Here is a 25,200-nt window from a genome sequence, read left to right on the forward strand (position 1 = left end):
TTTTTATCTTTTAATACTCCTGTAAAGTGCCTTGGGACATTTTACTATGTTGAAGGTGCTATATAAATACACGTTGTTGTTGTTGTGTAAATCGGGTGATAGATAATCAGCAGCACGTTTGACATCTTTCCCGGTCTTTATTCCTGTTGACTTCAATAGAAATAAAAATGAGGAGAGATGTTGTAATGGAATAGCCATATTTCAGAAAGATACACCATCCTATGAATGGAATTTTGACTTTATTAAAACATGAAAACTGGGTTTAAAAATCTAAAAGCCTCAATGACACAGGCTGTAAACAGAAATACAGGCTTCTGAGATAAGATGAAGTGTTAACACAAAGCTATAAACACCATACAAGCTTTTGAAATGGGAATTGGTTGTTAAAACTAAAACAATGGTCCTATTGAAGCAGCAAGTTGCAGCTTCCAAGAAGTCTGCAGTTTAGGAGAAACACAATACCATTACCCAGTTTAAAGTGTTAAAAACTAACACTTTGAACAGAAATTCAGAACATTAAAGAAACATATGCCTTCATAAATATCACATCAAATGAAAGACAGGAGACATAATTTTTAATACAACCAATTGAAGTAGCTAAGAAATACATGGAACACCCTAGTTGAAGTGTTTTTTAATTTACATGTTGTAAAAGATACAAACAGAAGACTTTGTAAATATGACATCAACAGATGCACCAAGTAATCACATTGTGTTTGTATTGAACTTGGAACACAAAGTAGTCATGAAGTCTACTTACAACCAGCTAGGTGATTTAAGAATTGAATGGAAGAACTTCGTAAGAATGACGTCAAATAAATACATCTGTTATAACCGTTTTTTATGATAAGCTTTGAACACCTACATAGCAGACAGAATTTTGCAAGCTAACAGCTGAATTGACAGTAAGAATAAGAAAGAACTCAACAGAGAAATACCTAGAGATAATTAGCTTACATCAGCAGAAAACTTCAAAGGATATACCACTGCAAAAAGAGTATAAAAGATAGAACTTTCAGATAGGAAGCCAGAAGTCACTGAAAGGGGCAAGAGATTCTCTCACTCTTCAGAGGCAGGTTCTGTAAGTTTTTAACTCTTTGAGTCTTGGGGATCAAAAAGGTACTTTTATTTGATTTTGATGGATATCCTGGATTAGAAATAAGACTTAGAAATGTAAAAATGTAACGAAGTTAAGATTTGAGAATAAGAATTGTAAGCTATTTGTATTTTGAACTGTTAATGTTGTGACTGAAATCACCAGCTGTTAACTACATGTCGGTTCTTTAATAAATCTATATCTTTTTAGAATTGTCTCACAGAGTACTTCTGTATCATACTCATGAACTCAATCGCTGTACACTCTTTGGTGAGGAGTTACAGAATTCTGGGGGTGTATTCCAGACCCTCATAACATCCGGAAGGTTACAGTCTAGTTAAACTTATTAAAAGTGCTATCTGGAGGACAGTAACATCCTCAAGTCATTCCTTTCCTTTAGGGAGAGATATTCTGAACCTTTAGACCCAATTAAGCGTCTTATAGGATTCGGCTATGAAGTAAGATATTAAAAATTGGATTTAATAAGGTAAAACAAACCAGGATTCATCTATAACACCAATATACAAAATGGAGGGAATAGGTTAATTCGTGCTCTGAGTTGAACAATAGAAGTCTGTAAAAGTTGTATAAACCCAGATAAGGTTTAAACAGGACTACGGGTTAACTGCTGAGAGATTAAAACTGTCAAAACAACCCCTTAGAAAGAGGGAGAGATATATGGGTTCGGCCACGCGAGTCGACACCCTTGCACTTAAGGGTTTGTTAAGTGTGAAGCTCAACAGGGTTCTATTCTTTTAACTAACTAAAGTGTTTTTGCTCTGTAGAAATAATTCAAGAGAGAGAGACAGAAAGTCTGCGGATTGCCCGCTTTGGAAAGATCTAGGGCTAGATTTTCAGTTGCTTGCGCCAGCAGTTAGCGCCTTAAGAGAAGTGATTTTCGGGCGCTATGCGTGTAGCGCCTGGGCGCAGCGCAGTTTGCGCCCGCCCCAAATTAAGTTGCCCGTTAGCGCTGGCGCAAAGTTTAGTGGCCGCCCGGATGCGCGCGCAGAAAATGACGTCACATCCTCGTGCAACGCCCTTTGGCCGCCCCGAATCCAAACTTCAGTCGGACCGCCCCATTGTACGGCTGGCGTCCAGAGCGTTTGTAAAATGGAACGCAACACACCCTGGGGAGCGCAAATTAAAGGGCACTCGTTCAAAAGGGACTCTGCATGTGTTGTGTGTAAGCAGGGTGTTGTTGTGAACGGTCCATTTATGTTTCCGGCCAATAATAATAATAATTATTCCTCCTCCTCCTCCTCCTCCTCCTCCTCCTCCTCCTCCTCCTCCTCCTCCTCCTCCTCCTCCTCCTCCTCCTCCTCCTCCTCCTCCTCCTCCTCCTCCTCCCTTTGCATGTGAAAAAAAATACATGCACCCTTCCCCTTTAAGAGCTCACTGGCACCAGAGTGTCTGCCGTGCGCTGCGCCCAAGCTCGGGTGTTGCGCTCTCCACCGCCGGCTTAGCGCCTAAAGATACTAGTGGAACGCCTCTTTTAGCGCTCCTCCAACCTCTTAGGGCGAAGCCACTGAATTTCCGGCAACGGGGCGCTACTTTGGGGCGGGCGATAACTTCGGGCGGGCGCTAAGCTTAGCGCCCCAAAACTGTCTATACTGAAAATCTAGCCCCTACTATCTTAGAGAAATACTTAGAAAGACCAAGCCATCTGACAACAGCAAATGGACGATCGTAAAGTAATAAAATTGAGGCCCCGGGTCATGAGAAAGTAACAAGACCAACTGATAACGAAATGTGAGATTTGTAAGCGACTGGAAGAATGGAATGTCATGGTTTTATAATTACAATTTAACTATAATTCTGTATATGTTAATAAGCTTATCCCCGCCTTTAGGGCAGGGCCTTAAGTTTTGTATAACTGTGAGAACCTCAAGAGATTCGGTGGAGTTGGAGCCTTGTGTTGGGACGCAAGAGCCATAGCTCCCCAGGCCTGAATAAACCGTTTTTACTTCAATTATTGGGTCTGTCTTTCTTACAACAAGCCAGTGTTGTCGACTTTGTATATCACTTAGTCCACACTTTGGGGGCTTACATCAGCTATCTCTAACTTTAGTTGAAGGCGAACATCTGGGGAATACGCCTGATCTGGGGTAGCCCGAAAAGGGCTAGGACTAGTAATTATCCCTTCAATGTAAAAGGGGCTGTCGACTCACTATCACCCGATTTACACTATTGCACAAAGTCAAGATTTACCCAGGTGAGCGGCATTGATGGCATCTATGGAGCGAGACTGTCTCCACTGGGGAGGGGCAGAGAAAACAATTAAATGATATGCAGATTTAGAAAAAAATCTGTAAAGGGATCTAAGTATTAGACAGGTCTTTTTATTCCACATTAAGCTTTAAAGTAGGGCAGGGAACAAAGATTACTGGAGCAGTACAAAATTCAAAGCTATGCAAGAATAATGGTGTTGGTTCTGATGCAACACACATACATGGTCGCAATGTGCTTCAGCTAAAGGTCTACTACTCAGATATATAATTAACAAAATGAATGTCACAGTACAGCTCCAACAATGACTCTTATTTTAATTGCTGCCTAAGACGAGATTGCCCTGCAGTGTTATAGATACTTACACACTCATGTAATTGTTTAATTAGTTGGTATCAGCCTCGTACATATGATCTCATCACTGAATTATACATTGCAAGGAAGCGAGAGAACAGAGTAGGCTTCTCCACAGCACTCTCTGTGAACGGGTTCTAGACGTTTAAGCAGAATTTTAGGTCTTTTTATTTTTTGGAGATTTATCCAGTATTTCTGCAGTTAACTGACTCAAGTTGTGAATGGAGGAACTCCGCAGTAAATTAAGTAAGAAGTTTGAACCCAAGCCCAGGAAAGTGAGATTCCGGATCTCTTCTGGTTACAGCGGTCGTGTCCTGAAGCAGGTTTACGAGGATGGGTCGGAGTCGGAGGAGCCTGAGGATGAGGGTCCCCGTGGGTCACTGAAGACACAACTGAGTGAAGGGTTTGAAATGGGGCAGGCTGGAGCAAAGGGGCGCTGGGACCCAGGTTTCCCTTCCTCAACACGCCTAATAGCACAAAGAATAAACGTGTTCAGAGATGGCGACAGGTACAGCATGACAGGTGGGCAGAACTTATTCAGCGACCTGACAGCAACCCGTTCCAAAGTAAGTCATTCATTATACTACGATGTATCAATTTCTTAATTGAACTGTGGCACTCACTTTAAAACACAGTGTTCAAACTACGATATGCAAGAGGATCCCAGGGATCATCATATTTCTGTCCATCAGTCGCTGGGAATATTGTGCTTTTTGGAAGTCTAAGTACACTTTATCGTAGGACTTTCCATAGCCCAAGTGGAACATCACTTCCGCAAACAAGTTAAGGAGGTTGTTTAGGCAGAATCTCCTCTTTCTGAATTTATGCTGGCTGTTGCCTTTTAGGTTACCACACAGGTAATTCTCAAATTTACTCTTAGTAATCAATTCCGTATTTTGCACAATACTAAATTAAAACTAATGGGCCTGTAGTTTTCATGTTAGCCTGTTTCCACTCCACTAGGACCTCCCCGGTGATCATTAATTTCCTCTTAATGACTGTTAGTGCCACACCAATCTCCTCTCTTGTAGTTATCCCCGATGTCCTGGCCAATATTTATCCCTCAATCAACATCACTAAAACAGATTATCTGGTCATTATCACATTGCTGTTTGTGGGAGCTTGCTGTGCGCAAATTGACTGCCGTGTTTCCTACATTACAACAGTGACCACACTTCAAAAGTACTTCATTGGCTGTAAAGCGCTTTGGGAAGTCCTGAGGTAGTGAAAGGCGCTATATAAATGCAAGTCTTTCTTATTACTTAATTGAACTACCCAGAATAATCAGTGCACTTAATACGTTGTATGCGGTGCCTTGCAATTGACTCCTATGCTGATGGCAAATGATTAGCGCCATTTGCTCGATATAGGATGTCGGGTGGTCGTGAAAGGTGATATATAAATGCAAGTCTTTCTTTCTTTCTTGTCTTTTTTAGAGTTCTGGGATAAATACCTTCCATCCCTGGGATTTATTTGTTTTGAGCCATTTATTATTACTCCCTATGATGTTCACCCCTGCATGGACTACGACCACTAGGTTGCCTCATCTCCCCTTCAGTAGAACCTTCTAACCTTTCCTCAATGTGCACTCCTCTAGCTTCAGGTTAACAACTTACCATCCTGTAGGTTTTGTCCTTACAACATACATGACTATCCCCTTTCCTGAGCAAAGAGTCCCCATAAAACTACAATATCTTCATGCTTTTCAGTCTAATAAGCTGACTACAATTAATTGGGCAAGGTTAGCCTCTTTGTTCCAAGACGTGGTCAGGGCATGAATCACTTCTCGTTCCCTGCTCCTTTTGTTTTGCCATCTGTGGCTGCCCTTTCATCCATCTTTCCCTAGTCATAGGAGCATAGGAACAGGAGGAGGCCATTTAACCCCTTGAGCCTGTACCGCCATTCAATGAGATCACGGCTGATCTGTGACCTAACTCCATATACCCTCCTTTGCCCCATTTCCCTTAATACCCCTGGTTAACAGAAATCTAACAATCTCAGATTTAAAATTAACAATTGACCTAGCATCAACTGCCATTTGCGGAAGAGAGTTCCGAACTTCAACCACTCCTTGCGTGTAGAAGTGTTTCCTAACTTCATTACTGAAAGGCCTGGCTCTAATTTTTAGGCTATGGCCTCTGGTCCTAGATTCCCTAACCAGTGGAAACAGTTTCTCTATATCTACCATATCAGTTCCCCTTAATAGCTTGAAAACTTCAATCAAATCACCCCTTAATCATCTAAATTCCAGGGAATACAACCCTAATTTGTTTAATTTCTCCTTGTAATTTAACCCTTGGTGTTCAGGTATCATTTTAGTAAATCTATGCTGCACTCCCTCCAAGGCCAATACATCCTTCCTAAGGTGTGGTGCCCAGAACAGTACTCCAGGGTTTTGTATAGCTGTCGCATGACTTTTAACCCCTTGTATTCTAGTCCTCTAGATATAAAGGGCAGCATTCCATTTGCCTTTTTAATTATTTTTTGCACCTGTTCATGACATTTTAATGATCTATGTATACGGACCCATGGACAGGCAGTGTCCTCTTGAATGTCATTGTCCTGTAAAATGTTCTGAGATGTCTTTTTGTATGTAATGAGTGCTGAAGAAATATAAATTGTTGCTGATAATTAAAGTCAAATCACCTGTCATAATAGTAGCCTGAAAATTACAGTGAACAATGTTTCATATGAATGCTTAGCGTATTTATCTCAAATTTCTCTCTCTATTATTTAGGCAGAGGCAATAAACTATTTGTTTTAAAAGGATTCATGTCTCCATTACAATAGCGGAGAGAGGAATTTGATGCAAGTGCGCTAAGCATTAATACATCACACAGTAATTTTCAGATTTTTTTGTATTAATAATTTGTTTTTTTATACATTGTTCTTTTGATAATGTTTTGGTTATTAAATTTTCAGTTATTTAGTTGATAGGTAATGATTACTGATGTACTTTTTATCAATATACAGTGCTTTCCAGTTGAAAGCATATCAAATGAGAATTTAATTTACAATCTTACATTTATTAACTATTGGCAGTGGTAGCGCAGTATGTGCATGAGTTACACAGCATGTCTCTGCTTTCCTAGCCATCAACGCTACTGAATTTTGGAAAAATTATCATCTACACCAGCAATCTAAGGATCATAAAGGCACCGCTGACTCAGAAAGAGCTCATAAGTAAACTTCTCCAAACTCAGCTGCTATCTGAAGATACAGCAAACCTGGATGGAAAGAGAAAGGATGAAGAAAAAAGTGAAAAGCAGTTCGGGACAGCTGAGGTACTTCATACAATTTTCCTCATTTAAATTTTAAACAACTCCCAATTTAAATTGCTCACAGTAAATTAACAAAATATAATGGAACCCTTTAAAAAGAATTCTGATGTTCAAAAGGCTTAAAATTTTCAGATCCTATCAACATTGATGTCAGTACCGTGTTCATCTATCCTACATATTTAAAACACTTATTCTACTGGTTACAGATATTGATCCATGGACTGTAATCGATTCTTCACACGGCCCTCCACTGTGGCTATTAGAATAACAGTCTTGCAAATTGAAACTCCATTTGGGGTCCATTTAATTGATATGGATTGGGTTCTTCACTTTGAAGTAAGTTAATAAAAGACCTACCCAATTTACGTTCTACTGGGGGATGGATACAAGCTTCTCATGATCACTGGTGTGATAAAAGTCGCAATATTTACCTTCTTGTTCATGACAGCTGTCAACTTGGTTGAATCCCAGCCGTGCTCCTCTTATTCTCTGCTTCAACTGTAACATTTCCCAGAAGAGAGGTTCATATGTAAAAGGGAAGCTAATTTTAGTCATAATATTGATTAGGTAAACTCAGGATTTTAAACTTTTGACCATAAGTTACGGTATAATCCTTTCTCAGAACTTAAAGAATGCTACGTTAGCTCAAAGAATTTATTTGCTCTTTTTGTCTTCTGCTTTTTAAAAATTTGTTTATGGGATCTGGGCGTTGTTGGCAAGGCCAGCATTTATTGCCCATCCCTAGTTGCCCTTGAGAAGGTGGTGGTGAGCCACCTTCTTGAACTGCTGCAGTCTGTGTGGTGATGGTACTCCCACAGTGCTGTTGTGGAGGGAGTTCCAGGATTTTGACCCAGCAAGGATGAAGGAAAGCGATATACTTCTAAGTCAGGATGGTGTATGACTTGGAGGGGAACTTGGAGGTGATGGTGTTCCCGTGCGCCTGCTGCCCTTGTCCTTCTAGGTGGAAAAGGTTGAGGGTTTGGGAGGTGCTGCCGAAGAAGCCTCTGCTAGTGGAAACAATTTAAGAATAAAACATCACTAACCTGCAATAATTATCTTTTGTTTTCTTTGGTCCATTGCTTTCTGCTGCCTCTTATTTAGTAACTGACCTCCATTGACGTTGGTGTAAAAATCAACAATATTGAGCAATGACAGATAGGATAAGTTCCTGTCACCGCCTGATACGGAATAGGGCAAGAACAGTTAGGTTAGAGGTTAAAAACAAAGATTTGTATTTATATAATACTTTATCACAGCTCTCTTTGGTGACTCAAAGCACCTCACATACAATTAATTGCTTTTGAACGCAGTGGCTGCTACTACGGAGGAAAACTCAGCAGCCATTTTGGGCATAGCAAGATCCCACAAGCAGCAATTAGATGAATGGCCAATTAACCTGTTTTTGGTGGTGCTGGTTGAAGGAGGAATGCTGACTAGGATACCGGCAGAGTTCTTTCTCTTTTGCACAGTGCCATGGGATCTTTAATTTCACCCTGAATCACTGAACCAGGAAGATGGGGCCTCAATTAACATCTTGATTGCCTGCTCAAGTCATGGACTGGGACTTAAACCTACAATCTTGTGACTCAGCATCGAGAGTGATACCAATTAAACTAAGCTGATGCATAGGGTCCTTAGAAGAAGCGTTAAAATTGCAAGCAACATAAGTAGAATTTGTTAAAATAGCAATTCTGGTGGCATGAATATACAATATATGATAATTAAAAAAAATTAAAATAAATAAAATATACAATTGCACAGGACCATAGAAGTTTACAGCACAGAAGGAGGCCATTTGTCCCATTGTGTCTGTGCCAGTGCTTTGCTACAACAAGCCATAACAAATTTCACTACGCCACGCTCTCTCTCCCCATAGCCTTGTATCTTTGTCTGCTTGAAATATTCAGTCGGTTTTCCCTTAAAAAAGCAATAGTCTGTGCCTCAACCTCTCCCATGGAAAACCATTTCATGCTTCAACAAGCTTCTGTGTAAAGAAATTTCACCTAGCCTCCCTCCTCACTCTCTTAGTGATAATTTAAACTGGTGACCTCTTGTCACTAACTTCTCTACCAGAGGAAATAGTTTTTCCCTATTCAGTCCATCGAAACTCTTCATAATTTTAATAACTATTAAATCTCCTCATAGGCTTTTCTGCTCTAATGGATATAGTCCCAGGGTCACAAGTCTGACCTTACAACTATAGCTTCCCATCCCTGGCATCACCCCTAATATTTATGGATTGGAATATTTGACATTAATAATCTGATTTAATTCATAAGTTAAGATACTCAGAGGTAGAATTTCCACAGAGGCCTCCTGATCTCCCACCATAACTTCAGGAGAAGATGAGCGGAAGCCTGGAGAGATTATATAAATGGCCATTATTTTTTACATTTCTCCAGGGGCAATGATGACCGTGAGTTATTCTACTGACACTCGGCAAATCAACAGCATGACGTCAGTTGGTGTTGTTGTTATATTTGGGCTCCAGGTCTAATGTGGGGCAGCAAAGAGATAATCTCACCAGGAAAAGCAGATTAAAAAGAGAAAAAGGAAATCATAATTGCTGTGTAGTGAAGTTGATTAAGAGAAGTTTTCTTTCCCTGAAAAAACTTGTTTCTGCTGATCTTCCGCTGAAGTTGTGGCAGGTGAGCTAGAGCACCCTGTTAAGATTCCTGGAGTCACAGTGAGGAAGGATGTGCTCTGCCCTGTGACTGTTAGAAAAACAGAAAATGCTGGAAATACTCAGCAGGTCAGGCAGCATCTGTAGAGAGAGAAAGGCCTAGAAATTCAGTAAGGCCCCGCCAGGTCTTTAGCGCCCGAAATTTAGCGCTCGCCCGGATTCCCGTAGTGCCCGCCTGAAATTCAGTTGCGACGGGCCAAGACGGAGGCGGGCGCTATTGCAGGGTTTGGCCGCCTCGCTTGGGGCGATGAAAGTCTATTTCAGGCGTCCAGCTGCCGCTGCGCCACCCGATGCGGTGCGGCAGGCTGGGGTACTGCAGGCCTCCTCCTTCTCTTAAGGAGGAGCTGCCTGCAGCCGTGACATCGCCGCTGGATTCCCCCGGCAAATGAGCCCGGCACCACGGAGAAGTGCCGGGCTCGCGGGAGTCAGACAGCAATGCCGCGGGGGGGTGGTGCAGGAGTCTGGGGAGGGAGGTGCGGCCATGCGGCCGCCGGGAAAGCGGCCGGCCGCCCCTCCACCTTTATGCGCCGGCCTCTCGGAGCTGCAAGGCCCCGTTTTTCAAACGTTGTTTGCGGCCGCTGCGGGCGAGGCGGCCGCAACTGAATTTGGCCTTCGGCACGGAATCGCGTTGGAACCGGGGCGCTGCGCACACCGATGACGTCATCGGTGCCGGCGCAGCGCTACCGGCTAACGCCGCTGTTAGGGACCAACTTAATTTCGGGCACTAAAAAACTTCCGGCGCAACCCACTCTTTCGCCCCTAAGTGGGCGCAAACGCGACTGAATTTCTAGGCCAAACAGAGGTAATGTTTCCGGTCAGTGACCTTTTGTCAGGTCTGTTATGTTGGGCGAAAACAGGTTTTTCAGGAAATGCATTACAGAAACTAAACTGCAGGCCAAAGGAAAGTGTCATGTAGGCAAGCAGCGAGTGAAGAACAGGTGCTTCCCCACATGGAGGGAGCAAAGATTACAACTGTGACTACACTTCAAAAAGTACTTCATTGGCTGTAAAGCGCTTTGTGACGTCCAGTGGTCATGAGAGGTGCTATATAAATGCAAGTTTTCCTTCCTTCTATGGGAAGGAGAGTCCCCTTCAGGGTGTTCTTGAGCAACTCTGAGCAGCTAGTTACAGAGCAGCATTGTTAAAGGCAGTAGGACCAGGTCTTTTTTATGACATTTTGGCCAGCATGTTTTATGGGTACGGTAGCATAGTGGTTATATTACTGGACTAATGACTAATGATCCGGAGACATGCGTTCAAATCCCACCAATTTAAATTCAATTAAGTAAATGAATCTTGAATGAAAAAAACTAGTATCAGTAATGATGACCATGAGACTACTGGATTGTCGTAAAAATCCATTTGGTTCGCTAATATCCTTTAGGGAATGAAATCTGCCGTCCTTACCTGGTCTGACCTATATGTGACTTCAGACCCACAGGAAAAGTGGTTGACTCAACTGAAATGGCCTAGCAAGCCACTTATTCAAGGCTTACCACCACCTTGTTGAGGGCAATTAGGGACGGGCAATAAATGCTGGCCTTGAACTGTGTTATCACAGTTCATGACCTTCACATCTCGTGAATGAATAGTAATAAGAAAAAACATGGCATGGAGAGACATAAAAGAAGGGAAGAAATGCCAAAATCTTACACATAATAAAAGGTTATTAACATACAATTTAAATCTGTTTCAGGAAGGTGAATCTGAGCCTACATGCCTACATTGCGATGGGGCAGGATGTGTCCCCTGCTCTTTGTGCCATGGAAGCAAACTCTCAATGTTTGCCAACCGATTCAAGGAGTCATTCAGAGCTATACGATGTCCAGGATGTAACGAGAATGGAGTGCAGCCATGCCAGACCTGTGCGCAGTGAAAGCCTTAAAACATTCAACATGCAGTTAACTACTACAGTCCTACAAACTCTGTTATTGAACTTAAAAGCAGTCCCATATCAAGCCTTTGTTGGAAAGTATAGTTTTTTTGGGGTGGGGCATTGGGACGAGGAACCTGGCCCTTTCTGATCCATAGGGGCATCTAAAGAGAGGGGCCTAGAGGAAAGGGACACAGTCTGTTTATACAATGGACTTTGGAACAAGTGGCCTCTGCTGGCCAGAGATAAGAATATATTTTTCCTTTTCAGTCTGTCTGTCTGTCTATCGATCGATCGATCTATCTATCTATCTATCTATCTATCTATCTAATCCATCTATCTATCTATCTATCTATCTATCTATCTATCTATCTATCTATCTATCTATCTATCTATCTATCTCTATGTCTGTCTGTCTAGCTCTCTCTATCTCTCTCTCTATCTCTATCTCTCTCTCTATCTCTCTATCTCTCTCTATCTCTAGCTCTCTCTCTAGCTCTATCTCTCTCTCTATCTCTATCTCTCTCTCTATCTCTATCTCTCTCTCTATCTCTATCTCTATCTCTCTCTCTATCTCTCTCTAGCTCTCTCTATCTCTCTCTCTATCTCTCTCTCTCTCTCTATCTCTCTCTAGCTGTCTGTCTGTATATCTGTCTTTTTTTGGTGTGTTGCTGGTGGCAGGATGGGGATTGCTGAATATCACAGTTCATGATGTGTATAAATGGGACAGGCTGATCTTCCCATGTCTTTACATCTAAGGTTGCATTGTTAATAAAAATAAAAAATGTAAAAGTGCAGATTTTTTCTGTTTACAATAATTTTATATAGTCTTTACCATCTAATCCAGTGCATTGGTTGGACCTTCAGGCGGTTAGCCTAACCACCAGTCCAGCCAAAGACTGATCAGGGCAGAGGCCAAATTGCAAATTATGCACCAGATGATATCGTACTGCAGAATGGTGTGTTTCAGAACATCTGAACATACTAAATTAAGATTCTAGTGAATATATAATTCTAGCATATGGACCTATAAGCAGCAGTTTTATCAGTTTGTGGGGCGGAGTAGCTGATGGTGAGTTCGAAACGATTGGCAATTGTAATTGATCTTCACTGGCTGATCTTTGAAAGCTGTGTACTACGGGCTAGATTTTCAGTTGCTTGCGCCAGCAGTTAGCGCCTTAAGAGAAGTGATTTTCGGGCGCTATGCATGTAGTGCCCGGGCGCAGCGCAGTTTGTGCCCCGCCCCAAATTAAGTTGCCCGTTAGCGCCGGCGCAAAGTTTAGCGGCCGCCCGGATGCGCGCGCAGAAAATGACGTCACATCCTCGTGCAACGCCCTTTGGCCGCCCCGAATCCAAACTTCAGTCGGACCGCCCCATTGTGCGGCTGGCGTCCAGAGCGTTTGTAAAATGGAACGCAACACACCCTGGGGAGCGCAAATTACAGGGCACTCCTCCTGCACTATAACAGGCAGTCTGCATGTGTTGTGTGGAAGGATCCAGTGTGTTGTTGTGAACGGTTCCTCCTCCTCCTCCTCCTCCTCCTCCTCCTCCTCCTCCTCCTCCTCCTCCTCCTCCTCCTCCTCCTCCTGTTTTCCCCCCCAGACTCTGCCTTTGAAAAAAACACATGCACCCTTCCCCTTTAAGAGCTCACTGGCACCAGAGTGTCTGCCGTGTGCTGCGCCCGAGCTCGGGTGTTGCGCTCTGCACCGCCGGCTTAGCGCCTAAAGATAGCAGTGGAATGCCTCTTTTAGCGCTCCACCAACCTCTTAGGGCGAAGCCACTGAATTTCCGGCAACGGGGCGCTACTTTGGGGCGGGCGCTAACTTCGGGCGGGCGCTAAGGTTAGCGCCCCAAAACTGTCTATACTGAAAATCTAGCCCTACGTCTCTACTAAAGGAAAACAGTTCCCGTTAACCAATCCCAGAGCAACACTGAGGTTGGCCATTCAAAAGTCCACAGGTAATGACATAAAAAGAAAAAAAACTGCAAATGCTGAGAATTACAAACAAAAAATTGCTGGGATGTGGGCGTCGCTGGCAAGGCCAACATTTATTGCCCATCCCTAATTGCCCTTGAGAAGGTAGTGGTGAGCCGCCTTCTTGAACCGCTGCAGTCCGTCTGGTGAAGGTACTCCCACAGTGCTGTTAGGGAGGGAGTTCCAAGATTTTGACGCCGCGACGATGAAGGATCGGCGATATACTTCCAAGTCAGGATGGTGTGTGACTTGGAGGTGATGGTGTTCCCATGCACCTGCTGCCCTTGTCCTTCTCGGTGGAAGAGGTCGCGGGTTTGGGAGGTGCTATCGAAGAGAAAGGGCAACTTAGCCCCGAAAATCTGCAGCTGTTCCGGTGTACTCTCGCCTTAACTTTGGCAAGGAACGGCCAAATATTAATAGGCCAGAACCTGGGTATGCCAGGTCCCGACCTGCAGCAAACTTTCTGGGATGGCCTTTTGAGCGCTGAGCCTCCACTTACCCCTTACAAGGACATTGTCATAAGGTTGGGGACCATGGCTACGGACCCCCGACATCTGGATTTCTGGCGCCACAGGCATCTAGCGGAATCTGGTGTACGGCCAGCGCAGGTACACCTGGACAAACCGTGGCGAAAGTAGGATCACCTTGAAGCCCAAACCAGGACCAAGCCTGGATCCCTGAAAAGGAGCCAATTTTTTTTGAAGAAAATCATTTTAAGAGGTTCCCTTACAAAGAGGACCACAGGAGCAGCGAAGTCATCTTTTTGTGGTTTTTGTTCCCCTTTCTCCTCCCCCTATCTGATGCACTTTGTTTAATTTTGAAAGATTGAAAGTGACCTGCTCGCAGGCTGCTGTCAATAGCAATACTATTTCATATTGTTGTTTCCTCTACGTTAAATTGTTAATGCTGCACAATAAATATTTAATACCAGCTCATATCCTGTGCTGCTGCTCATGCAAACAAAGAAAATTAAATTTATGTATCTTTGTCTTGTAACCGACTTGTTGCTTGCAACTTCATTGTTTTTACATCTCTGCCGTTCTGTTTGTCTTCCACTCTTTTTGACACCCTCACTAACCGTATACTCCGAGTGGGGGTGTACTCTATAGGCGCAAGCATGGCGAAGGGGAGCCCTTGTCCGCTTAAGCACAAGGCCACAGACCCCGCCCTAAACTGTGGAGATGGAGTGGAGATGCCGGAGTTGGACTGGGGTGGACAAATGTAAGAAGTCACACAACACCAGGTTATAGTCCAACAGCGTTATTTGAAATCACAAGCTTTCGGAGCGCTGCTCCTTCTTCAGGTGAAGTGGAGAAATGCATAAAGACACAGCTTATATAGTCAGAGAATCATGTCAGATGTTTACAGGTAACCTTTCCAACTGCCATTTATCACACCTCGGCAGAGAGATAATCACAGCAGTCAAAGGTGTGAATGGTGTCCAAACAGGTCAGTCAGGGAAACATTACATCAAAGAACAATGAGGTGGGGTCACAAGGGGTCAAATATTGCAGATGCTGGGGTCTGTATGAAAAACAAAAAAACAGACAAAAAACATTTTTTTTGGCTGGAAATCACAGCAGGTCCGGCCGCATCTGTGTAGAGAGAACAAGCCAATGTCAACTCGAGTCTGGATGACCCTGCATCAGGTGGGGTTACATGTAGCGTGACATGAACCCAAGATCTCTGTTTAGGCCGTCCTCATGGGTGCGGAACTTGGCTATCAGTTTCTGCTCGACGATTTTGCGTTGTCGTGTGTCTCGAAGGCCACCTTGGAGAATGCTTACCCGAAGATCGGAGGCTGAATGTCCTTGACTGCTGAAGTGTTCCCCGACTGGGAGGGAACACTCCTGCCTGGTGATTGTTGCGCGGTGTCCGTTCATCCGTTGTCACAGTGTCTGCATGGTCTCGCCGATGTACCATGCTCCGGGGCATCCTTTCCTGCAACGTATGAGGTAGACAACGTTGGCCGAGTCACATGAGTATGTACCATGTACCTGGTGGGTGGTGTCCTCACGTGTGATGATGGTATCTGTGTTGATGATCTGGCATCTCTGCCGAGGTGTGATAAATGGCAGTTGGAAAGGTTACCTGTAAACATCTGACATGATTCTCTGACTATATAAGCTGTGTCTTTATGCATTTCTCCACTTCACCTGAAGAAGGAGCAGCGCTCCGAAAGCTTGTGATTTCAAATAAAGCTGTTGGACTATAACCTGGTGTTGTGTGACTTCTTACATTTGTGGAGATGGAGGTCATTTCCATCGATGTGCCACGCTGCCAGCACCTTCAAAGACGCTTCAGTGATGCCCGCTTCGATGTGTCCTTGTGAGGTAGAGCTGTGCACAGCCACTCCATTAGATGTCCTGGCTGAAGGAAAAAGGTGGGCAGAAAATCTTCTGCTCCTGAAGGAGCATCTGGCTGCTATTGTTAAGGTGACAATCCTCTCCCGACTCCGCCCCGCCTCAGCTCATCCGCTGCTGAAACCCTCATCCATGCCTTTATTACCTCTAGACTTGATTATTCCAATGGTCTCCTGGCTGGCCTCCCCCCTTTCTACCCTCCATCAACTTGAGGTCATCCAAAACTTGGCTGCCCGTGTCCTAACTTACACCAAGTCCCTTTCACCCAACACCTCTGTGCTCGCTGACCTACATTGGCTCCCAGTTAAGCAATGCCTCAAATTTAAAATTCTCATCCTTGTTTTCAAATCCCTCCATGGCCTTGCCCCTCCCTAGCTCTGTAACCTCCTTCAGCCCCACAACCCCCCCCCACAACCACGAGATATCTGCGCTCCTGTAATCCCTGATCTAACTCGCTCAGCCATTGGTGGCCGTGCCTAAGCTCTGGAATTTCCTGCCTAAACCTCTCTATCTCTCTATCTCTCTTTCCTCCTTTAGACGCTCCTTAGAACCAACCTCTTTGACCAAGCTTTTGGTCATCTGCCCTAATATCTCCTTATGTGGCTCGGTGTCAAATTTTGTTTTATAACACTCCTGTGAAGCGTTTTGGGATGTTTTACTACGTTAAAGGCACTATATAAATACAAGTTGTTGTTATTGTAAAGGGTAGAATTCCTTGGATAACTTAGGTACTCTCCCAGCCATACTACCTTGACACAGGGAGTACATGTGGAAGGTCCACCCACCTACCCCCAACTAGAAGATGGCTGCACTCAAAGAATGGAGTGCATCTCAGTGGAACTGGGTCCCATCCTATGTCATGAGCCTCGATCCGAAGGTTTCAGGCCTGGTCTCATCAAGATTTCAAGGCTCATATTCTCTGTTTCAGCTCTCTTCACCTGTTACTTTCTTTTCCCCCTTTTCTGGCTCGTTCTCTTATTTTATTTCTTATTTTTCTTCCTCATTTCTTCTCTTTGTCATTTTGGTCTTGTCTTCGGATTTTGTACTTTAGAACTTGTTTCCATGTTTGACTGGTTCTAAATTATCTTCGATTGCCTTCAGAATAAAAAATTCTTGTTGTTTATGTCTGTCTGTCTGTAAAAGATGTTTTATCGAATACGAGCACATACGTGTGAACGCTGGACTGGACTTGAACAAGTGACCAAAACAATGATTAACTATTAACAACTTATGTAAAAAGACAGGGAATAAAGAAAGCAAATAAAGGGAGCACACTGCAAAAGGCTGCACGTTGACAGAGAATAGGGCCATAGGCTGTGAACACGCAATTGAGCAAGACTAAGAGAAAATACGAAACCTCAATTTGCATGGTTATGGGGAAAGAGGGGACAAGTGGGACACCACAGGCACGATGGACTGTATGGCCTCCTTCTGTGCTGTACGATACTATGATTCTAAATGAAGAAATGAAGGTGGAAATTTATGTGTTTCAGGTAAGTGTCTGGAAACAACTTGAATTGTAAGAATATGGAATGCCAGAAAGGCGACTGCATGGTGAGCGCAATGATTTTTAGGGAGAATTATTTCATGCTTTTTATGTTGTAACTGCTAATTATACAGTTATACATTCAGAGGGTCAGAAATAAAATGGTGGCTGGAACCACTGTGCCAAGATCAAAGCAAAAGAAAAAGAAAGACTTGCATTTAGATAGCACCTTTCATGACCTCAGGACATCCCAAAGCGCTTTACAGCCAATGAAGTACTTTTGAAGTGTAGTCACTGTTGTAATGTAAGAAATGCGGCAGCCAATTTGCACACAGCAAGCTCCCACAAACAGCAATTTGATAATGACCAGATAATCTGTTTTAAGTGGTACTGATTGAGGGATAATTATTGACCAGGACACCAGGGATAATTCCTCTGTTCTTCTTCAAAATAGCACCATGGGATCTTTTACGTCCACTTGGGAGAGCAGACGGGGCCTCGGTTTAATGTCTCATCCGAAAGACGGCACCTTTGACTGTGCAGCACTCCCTCAGCATTGCACTGGAGAATCAACCTAAATTTTTGTCCTCAAATATCTGGAGTGGGACTTGAACCCACAACCTTCTGAGTCAGAGGTGATAGTGCTACCAACTGAAGTACGGTTGACATCCCTTTTTTTACCCTTTTCTGCTTCTGATCCTCTGCTCCGCTCCCTGCCCCAAAGATATGATTGGTTACAAATAAAGCCATTCAAGTGGTTGTTTTTCTCTGGATTTTTTTTGTGGAGGCCTGTGCTATATTTCAGTGAATCAGTATGGTTAAGTGTGAACCAATGAGAAAAGCCTCACACTTGATTCTTTCTGATACACACAGACCTAATGTACGGTTGCGCACATGACGCACTAGATGCAAGATGTTTAGCTGTAGCTAGTATGATCTACTAGGAGTTGTGCTTGGGCAAGCAAGGGTGACTGATCTGCTTTCCCTCTGCCTTCTTGTGACAGGCCTCCACTCAGCACTGTTCCATGGTGGTGCAGTTCAGATCCATGGCTCACTGTTTGAGGAACTGTGGTTGCAAACTGCAAGTCCCTGTGTTCCATTATGTGTCCCATTGTATTAAACAGTATTAAATATTATACAGCATAACTATCAAATATTTATCATAAAATACATTATACAGTTTTAAATATTTATGGTGCAGTATTAAATATTTATCCTACTGAACAGCATTAAACACGATTAATTATTTATTATATATTGTTTATTATAAAGCACTTTAATTAAGCTGGATATGGCTAAGGCCTAAATTGTAGTATCTCCATGTGTTTTTGATGTAAATTATGTTCAGCATAGTGTAAAAAATTTGCATTTTTAGGACTAAATAAAAGCATTGGAGATCCGTTCTACTTGTGCTCGTCTCACCATAATCCCTCTATCTCTTCTGTCTCCAAAAACACCTTTTAACTTTTATGAAAGGCTTTTAATAATCTGCAGTAACAATGCCTGGAGTTTCGGAGTACGTCACTGCTCATACTACTTTGAATAATAAAAGTGCTTAACCTGCCACCTCACTGATATATAGGACTGGATCCAGCTGATGGTCTAAAGCTCATTAGCACGCTGGTCCAAAACTTCATAAGCCTGTTGTTATAAATCTCATCATCATAAAGAAACTACTCATGAAATAACACTGGACGGCCAGCTGGTGGCGCCGTCCAAGGAGTATAAATACTCGGGCGTCGGCCAGCTTTCCAGGGACATTTTGTAAGACAAGGAACTAGTGAAGTACAACTAGACCTCCATGTTCTGAAACAAGTTGATTAAAGCCTTGCTTTATGCTCAAACCAAGTGCGTAGTGAGTTTTATTACGTCAATTTCATCAACTTGATATCGACTCCACGCTTTGGGTGATTTTGGGAACAGCCAGCTACGACTCGAACCGTAGAAGGGAACTCAGACAAGTAATCGATCCATCATGGAGAAACTACTCAAACCCGCTCGTCTCGGCTTGGACCCGAATTCACTTACAGCTGCTAAGGTATGGAAACACTGGTATCGTACCTTTAGCAACTTCCTCAGGGTGTGTGGTGAGAATGTTCCTAATAAGTTACGGATGCTTGCTAATTATGTATCCCCTCATGTGTTTGATTATATCGAAGACTGTGTAGACTATGACGCCGCTATCCAAATACTACAGCAGCTATATGTCAAGTCCCCAAACAAAATTTTTGCTCGGCATCTACTGGCCACAACTCGACAACAACCCAGGGAATCACTTGACGAATTCCTTCAGAAACTTCGCAGGCTCAGCAAGGATTGTAATCTTAAAGCTGTTACAGCTGAGCAGTACCAGGAGGAGTTAATTCGTGATTCCTTTATTAATGGGATTGCATCTCCCTTCATACGTCAGCGTCTGTTGGAGAATAAAACCCTCAAGTTACAGGCTGCCTATGACCAGGCATGTTCTCTGGACTTAGCAAAGAGGAATGCAGATACCTATCTTTCATCATGTGCATGGGCTGCTGCTATCACTTTTAGTGACTCCTTCAATAGGCCTCGGGCGGAAGCCCTCACGGATGACGACTCCAACCTGGCTGATGACAACCTACCCTAGAAACCTTCACTGATGATGACCCTGCCCTAGCGGCATCTTGGCAATCTGGAAGGAAGTGTTTCTTCTGTGGAGGTGCGTTCCATTATAGGAAATTTTGTTCTGCTCGTAACGCAACCTGCAATCATTGCAGCAAGAAAGGTCACTTTTCTAAGGTATGCCAGTCAAGAGCCTCTGTTCGTAAGAAAGGCCACTTTTCTAAGGTATATTGGTCGAGAGCTCCTGTTAGTTTTGCAGCTGCTATCTATAAAACTGCTCCTCCCCCAAGAGCCACTACTAAGGTTACAGCTGCTATCTATGAAACTGCTCCTCCCCCAAGAACCACTACTAAGGTTACAGCTATCAAGGGTAAAGCTGCCCCTCCTCCCATCACAGCTGTTTTCCCCCAAAGTCTGTCCCAATAGCCATGAAGGTTTCGGTAAATGGACACATTTTGAGCGCACTAATCGACTCATGCAGCTCTGACAGCTTCATTAGTGAGCGGGCTGTCAGTGAGTTAAAACTATGTATTTACCCCTCGGACAGGGAAATTGCAATGGCTCTGACAACACTGACCACCAATTCTTCTGGCTTTTGTCTTGTCGACCTTATTCTCAATGGCCGCACTTATTTCTCCACCCGGCTCGGGGTGCTCAAAAACCTATGCAGTGATGTGCTCCTGGGACAGGATTGCCAGAAACAACACAAAAGACTCACTTTCGAGTTTGGAGGGTCAAAGCTGGAGCTTACTATTTCCAAAGTACCGTTTTGTGCGCTTTTGGCAGCTTCGCTCGACGAGCCCTCCTTGTTTGCCAATCTTTCCCCCCGATGTAAGCCCATAGTCACTAAATCACGACATTTCAGCCAAGATGATCGATCCTTTATCGAGGCAGAAATCTCTCGCCTTCTAGCTGACGGTATCATTGAGCCATGTTCATCTTCCTGGTGGGCTCAAGTTGTCATTGTTAAAAATCCTCTGAAGCAACACAAGAAACGTCTTTGCACCGATTACTCGCAAACTATTAACCAGTATACCGACCTGGATGCCTACCCACTACCACACATCGATGACATGGTCAGTAACCTTGCCAACTACATGGTATTTTCAACTTTTGATTTAAAGAGCACATATCATCAAGTACCATTGAAGGACCCTGAGAAAAAGTATACGGCCTTTGAGGCCAATGGTCGGCTTTACCAGTTTTGTCGCCTTCCATTTGGGGTCACCAATGGGGTGGCCATCTTTCAACAGGCAATGGATAGCCTAGCCAAACAGGAGAACTTAATGGACACTTTTCCATATCTGGATAATATCACCATTGCTGGTCATGACCAGAAGGAGCATGATGCCAACCTCCAGAAATGTTTTGACGTTCTCTGTCGTCGCAACTTAACCTTAAATGAGTCCAAATCTGTGAAATCAGTACCATCAGTCAACATCCTTGGCTACTGGGTGGGCAACGGTGTCATCAAACCGGATCCGGAGCGACTTCGTCTGCTTCAGGAGCTCCCTCCCCCTACGAATCTCAGCTCTCTTCGTCGGGCACTCGGCATGTTCGCCTATTATGCGAAATGGATACCCCACTTCTCCGACAAGATCCAGCCCCTGCTTCATGCAAAGTCATTTCCATTAGAGGCAACGGCTATTTCAGCTTTCAACCTCCTCAAGCGACAACTGGAAAAAGCCACGCTTCGTTCCATTGATGAAAATCTTCCTTTCGTGGTCGAGTGCGATGCATCGGATGTGGTGATCTCTGCTACCTTGAATCAAGGTGGTCGACCCGTTGCATTTCTGTCCAAAACTTTGCAGGGTAGTGAGCTCCATTATCCTCCTGTCGAGAAGGAGGCTACGGCTATCATCGAAGTGGTACGTAAATGGAGTCATTTACTCGCTCGTCGCCATTTCACACTTATAACCGATCAGCGCTCCGTGGCCTTTATGCTGGATAACCGGAAATGCACTAAGATCAAGAATAAAAAAATACAACTCTGGAGGATGGAATTGGCTGCCTTTGGATACACCATACATTATCGACCCGGCAAAGAGAATGTGGCCCCGGATACCCTCATGCGGGCATTCTGCTCTTCTATGTCAACTTCGGCTCTTGCGGATCTTCATACTGACTTATGCCATCCTGGCGTTACCTGTATGTTGCACTTTGTGCGATCTAAAAATCTCCCATTTTCTACAGAAGATGTGAAAAGAACGTGCTCCTCCTGTAGAATTTGTGCGGAATTAAAACCGCAATTCTTCCGTCCATCGGATGGCTCGCTCATACACGCTATGCAGCCTATGCAGCGACTCAGCATTGACTTTAAAGGGCCATTGCCTTCCTCAACGCGAAACACCTACTTACTTACTATGGTGGATGAATATTTATGCTTTCCCTTTGTTTTCCCCTATCCCAATATGCTTACTTCCACAGTGATCAAATGCCTTGATCAAGTCTTTTCCCTTTGCGGTACCGCCAATTTCATCCACTCTGATCAGGGTCCCTCCTTCATGTCAAGCGAACTCAAAAGTTATCTTTCCCAACAGGGAATCGCCACAAGTAAAACGACACCATACCATCCCATCGGTAACGGACAGGTTGAGAGATACAACGCTATCATTTGGAACGCTGTTCGTCTTGCACTAAGGTCATGCAACCTACCAGACCAGCAGTGGGAAACTATGCTCCCTGACGTGTTGCATTCCATCAGGTCTCTTCTTTCTACGTTCTGCAATGTCACGCCTCACGAGCGATTCTTCAGGTTCCAGTGTCGCTCTACTCATGGGATGTCCCTACCATCATGGTTGGCAGCTCCCGGCCCCGTGCTGCTCCGAAGATACGTCCGATCTTCTAAAAACGATCCCCTCGTCGACGAGGTAGAACTCACGGACGTCAATCCCACGTACACACACGTGCGGTACCCTGATGGCCGGGAGTCCACCATTTCGCTCCGGGACTTGGCTCCCTGTCCAGCCGGTTCCATGGACCCAACTGATAGAGGGACCCACAGTGATGATACCGACACTCTGTGCTCCCTCAAAGATGATGCCCTACCTGGGACATCGAGAGATCTGCCGGCTGCCCCACCGGATCCACTCGGGGAGCTGAATGGTCCCCCTGGGATGGCCACCCGAGGACAGGAAGCCGGTCAATCCACGGCTATCCAACAGGATGAAGCCAGCTCTGCGCCTGTGGGGACCCGCACCTGGAGTCACGATCTCCCCAGCCTCCCTCGGGTCGATCAGGGCAACACGGGCCCTGTCGATCCACCGGTACGGATCAAGCGGCTCAAGGACCATGATACGGTCCGGGGAGACGTGCCTTCTAGTCATAAACAAAGATCTAAAAGACTGCGGCTATTCGTGGTCTGCCTAATCCGTTAAGAGGAAGTCGTCGGACTGCCAAATCTTTTAGGCAGGAAGAATGTTATAAATCTCATCATCATAAAGAAACTACTCATGAAATAACGCTGGACGGCCAGCTGGTGGCGCCATCCAAAGAGTATAAATACTCGGGCGTGGGCTCAGCTTGCCAGGGACATTTTGTAAGACAGGAACTAGTGAAGTACAACTAGACCTCCATGTTCTGAAACAAGTTGATTAAAGCCTTGCTTTATGCTCAAACCAAGTGTGTAGTGAGTTTTATTACGTCACCTGTGTCATAAATAGAGCAAAGCAGTGGGTTTTTACTTTGTGTCACATTCATTTATATATTTTAGTTGCCGAACACGTTAAAATGCTAATAGCTGCTTCTGTAAAGCCTAGAAAAAGTTGTAGGAATATCTAGGTTAAGTTGCCTAAGTTACAGCCCTGTGTTCCATTACGACGATTGAGTGTAATTTCTCTACGCTATGACCAAGGGGAGACAGATTCATGAGTACTGTAAAAAATTCCACCGCAGCCTACATAACAGAGAGTGAATTAATGAGAGCTTTAATTACTGTGGCTCTCAGCTGGAAAGTTCCATAAAAAATGTAACTCCATTATTATTCAAAGCCTGCAGTACAAGCCTGAATACTTCTCCTGAGGACTCATTGAATCAAAGCCTCAAAGTTGCAAAAGATGATCATCATATCCCGATTGCTCTACAGGAAAACACACAAAACCTTTGAACATGGGGCATGTATTGATTTCTTTGTGGGTTCAATGACGACACATTCCATCATAATCAAACAGGCAAATAACATCACTCTTTGCTGATATCATTACAGGGCAAATCCTACTTGTGGGACTTATGGTCACGAGTCAGCTTTACTTTGTTCAAAACCTTGATGAGGTTTTGCATCCCTCCCACAAGGAACACACAAAAGTTGTTTTAGAGAAAACCGATGTTGCCTCTGATGTAAGAAAACTATGAGGCACTTGGTCTAAGCGTTAAACAAAGCTTTAATCAACTGTTTTACAACATGAAGGTCTAGTTGTGTCCTTCACTAGTTCCTGTTAAGAATGTCCTGCGCAAGCTGGGCCCGTGCCCGAGTATTTATACTCTCCCTGGACAGCGCCACCCGTAGGCCGCTCAGTATTATTTCATAAGTCTTTCTTTCATGAATGACTGATTCATGTCAGCCTCTGTTTAATGGGGTGTTACCCAGTTAATAATAGGACTGCACAATGCGTAGCTTTCCAGAGTCCTGGTGAAGGCCTGGAATTATGTGTCATTCAAGTGGTCATGGTGATGGAGTGGGGGACAGCTGCCTCAGGCCTCTCTCTTCAGGGAGAGCTGTCATAGTTTGAAATGCAGAAAGGTGATTGCTTGTGTGCCAGTGCGAGGCTTGCAGAGTACGATAGTTAAATCTCCATCTCAGTTCATGTTGACAAGGAAAAGGCTGTTTCTAAAGAATTCTGTCCCTCTTGGTCTGTTAAGCAACACAGATTCCAGTGCCATTGCTGGAGAACTGAGATAACGCTGGTCTTGTATTCTGTTGTTGAGAATGGAAAAATCTTTATCAGTTCTCTTCATTTTTTTATAACTAAGGTTGGGCCAGCCCATGAAATATCATAACCAATGTGTTACATGAAGAATCATAGAATCATAGAAAGTTACAGCGCGGAAGGAGGCCATTTCGGCCCATCGTGTCCGCGCTGGCCAACAAAGAGCTATCCAGCCTAATCCCACTTCCCAGCTCTTGGTCCGTAGCCCTGCAGGTTACAGCATCCCAAGTGCACATCCAAGTACTTTTTAAATGTGGTTAGGGTTCCTGCCTCTACCACCCTTTCAGGCAGTGAGTTCCAGACCCCCACAACCCCCTGGGTGAAGAAATTTCCCCTCAAATCCCCTCTA

At 44.1% G+C, this 25,200-nt stretch overlaps 1 protein-coding gene across 1 annotated transcript; it reads left to right on the forward strand.

Annotated features, from left to right (window-relative positions):
• Positions 1–3,767: 3,767 nt before the first annotated feature.
• grxcr2 (glutaredoxin and cysteine rich domain containing 2) lies at positions 3,768–11,818 on the forward strand. Its single transcript, XM_085995802.1, has 3 exons — positions 3,768–4,242; positions 6,769–6,960; positions 11,337–11,818. Exons 1-3 carry the CDS (start codon positions 3,898–3,900, stop codon positions 11,514–11,516), a joined length of 717 nt encoding a protein of 238 aa, XP_085851928.1. The 5' UTR covers positions 3,768–3,897; the 3' UTR covers positions 11,517–11,818.
• Positions 11,819–25,200: the final 13,382 nt, after the last annotated feature.

Source organism: Somniosus microcephalus, chromosome 8 (genome assembly GCF_052327205.1).
Source record: "Somniosus microcephalus isolate GS21.2 chromosome 8, FLI_Smic_1.0, whole genome shotgun sequence".
In the NCBI taxonomy this organism is placed as follows: Eukaryota; Metazoa; Chordata; class Chondrichthyes; order Squaliformes; family Somniosidae; genus Somniosus; species Somniosus microcephalus.

Excerpts from the sequence above, each read along its gene's own strand:
- grxcr2 (XM_085995802.1), top strand. The coding sequence starts at position 3,898 with ATGGAGGAACTCCGCAGTAAATTAAGTAAGAAGTTTGAACCCAAGCCC. Across the intron at positions 4,243-6,768 it reads TGACAGCAACCCGTTCCAAA|CCATCAACGCTACTGAATTT; the intron begins GTAAGTCATTCA and ends CTGCTTTCCTAG. Across the intron at positions 6,961-11,336 it reads AGCAGTTCGGGACAGCTGAG|GAAGGTGAATCTGAGCCTAC; the intron begins GTACTTCATACA and ends AATCTGTTTCAG.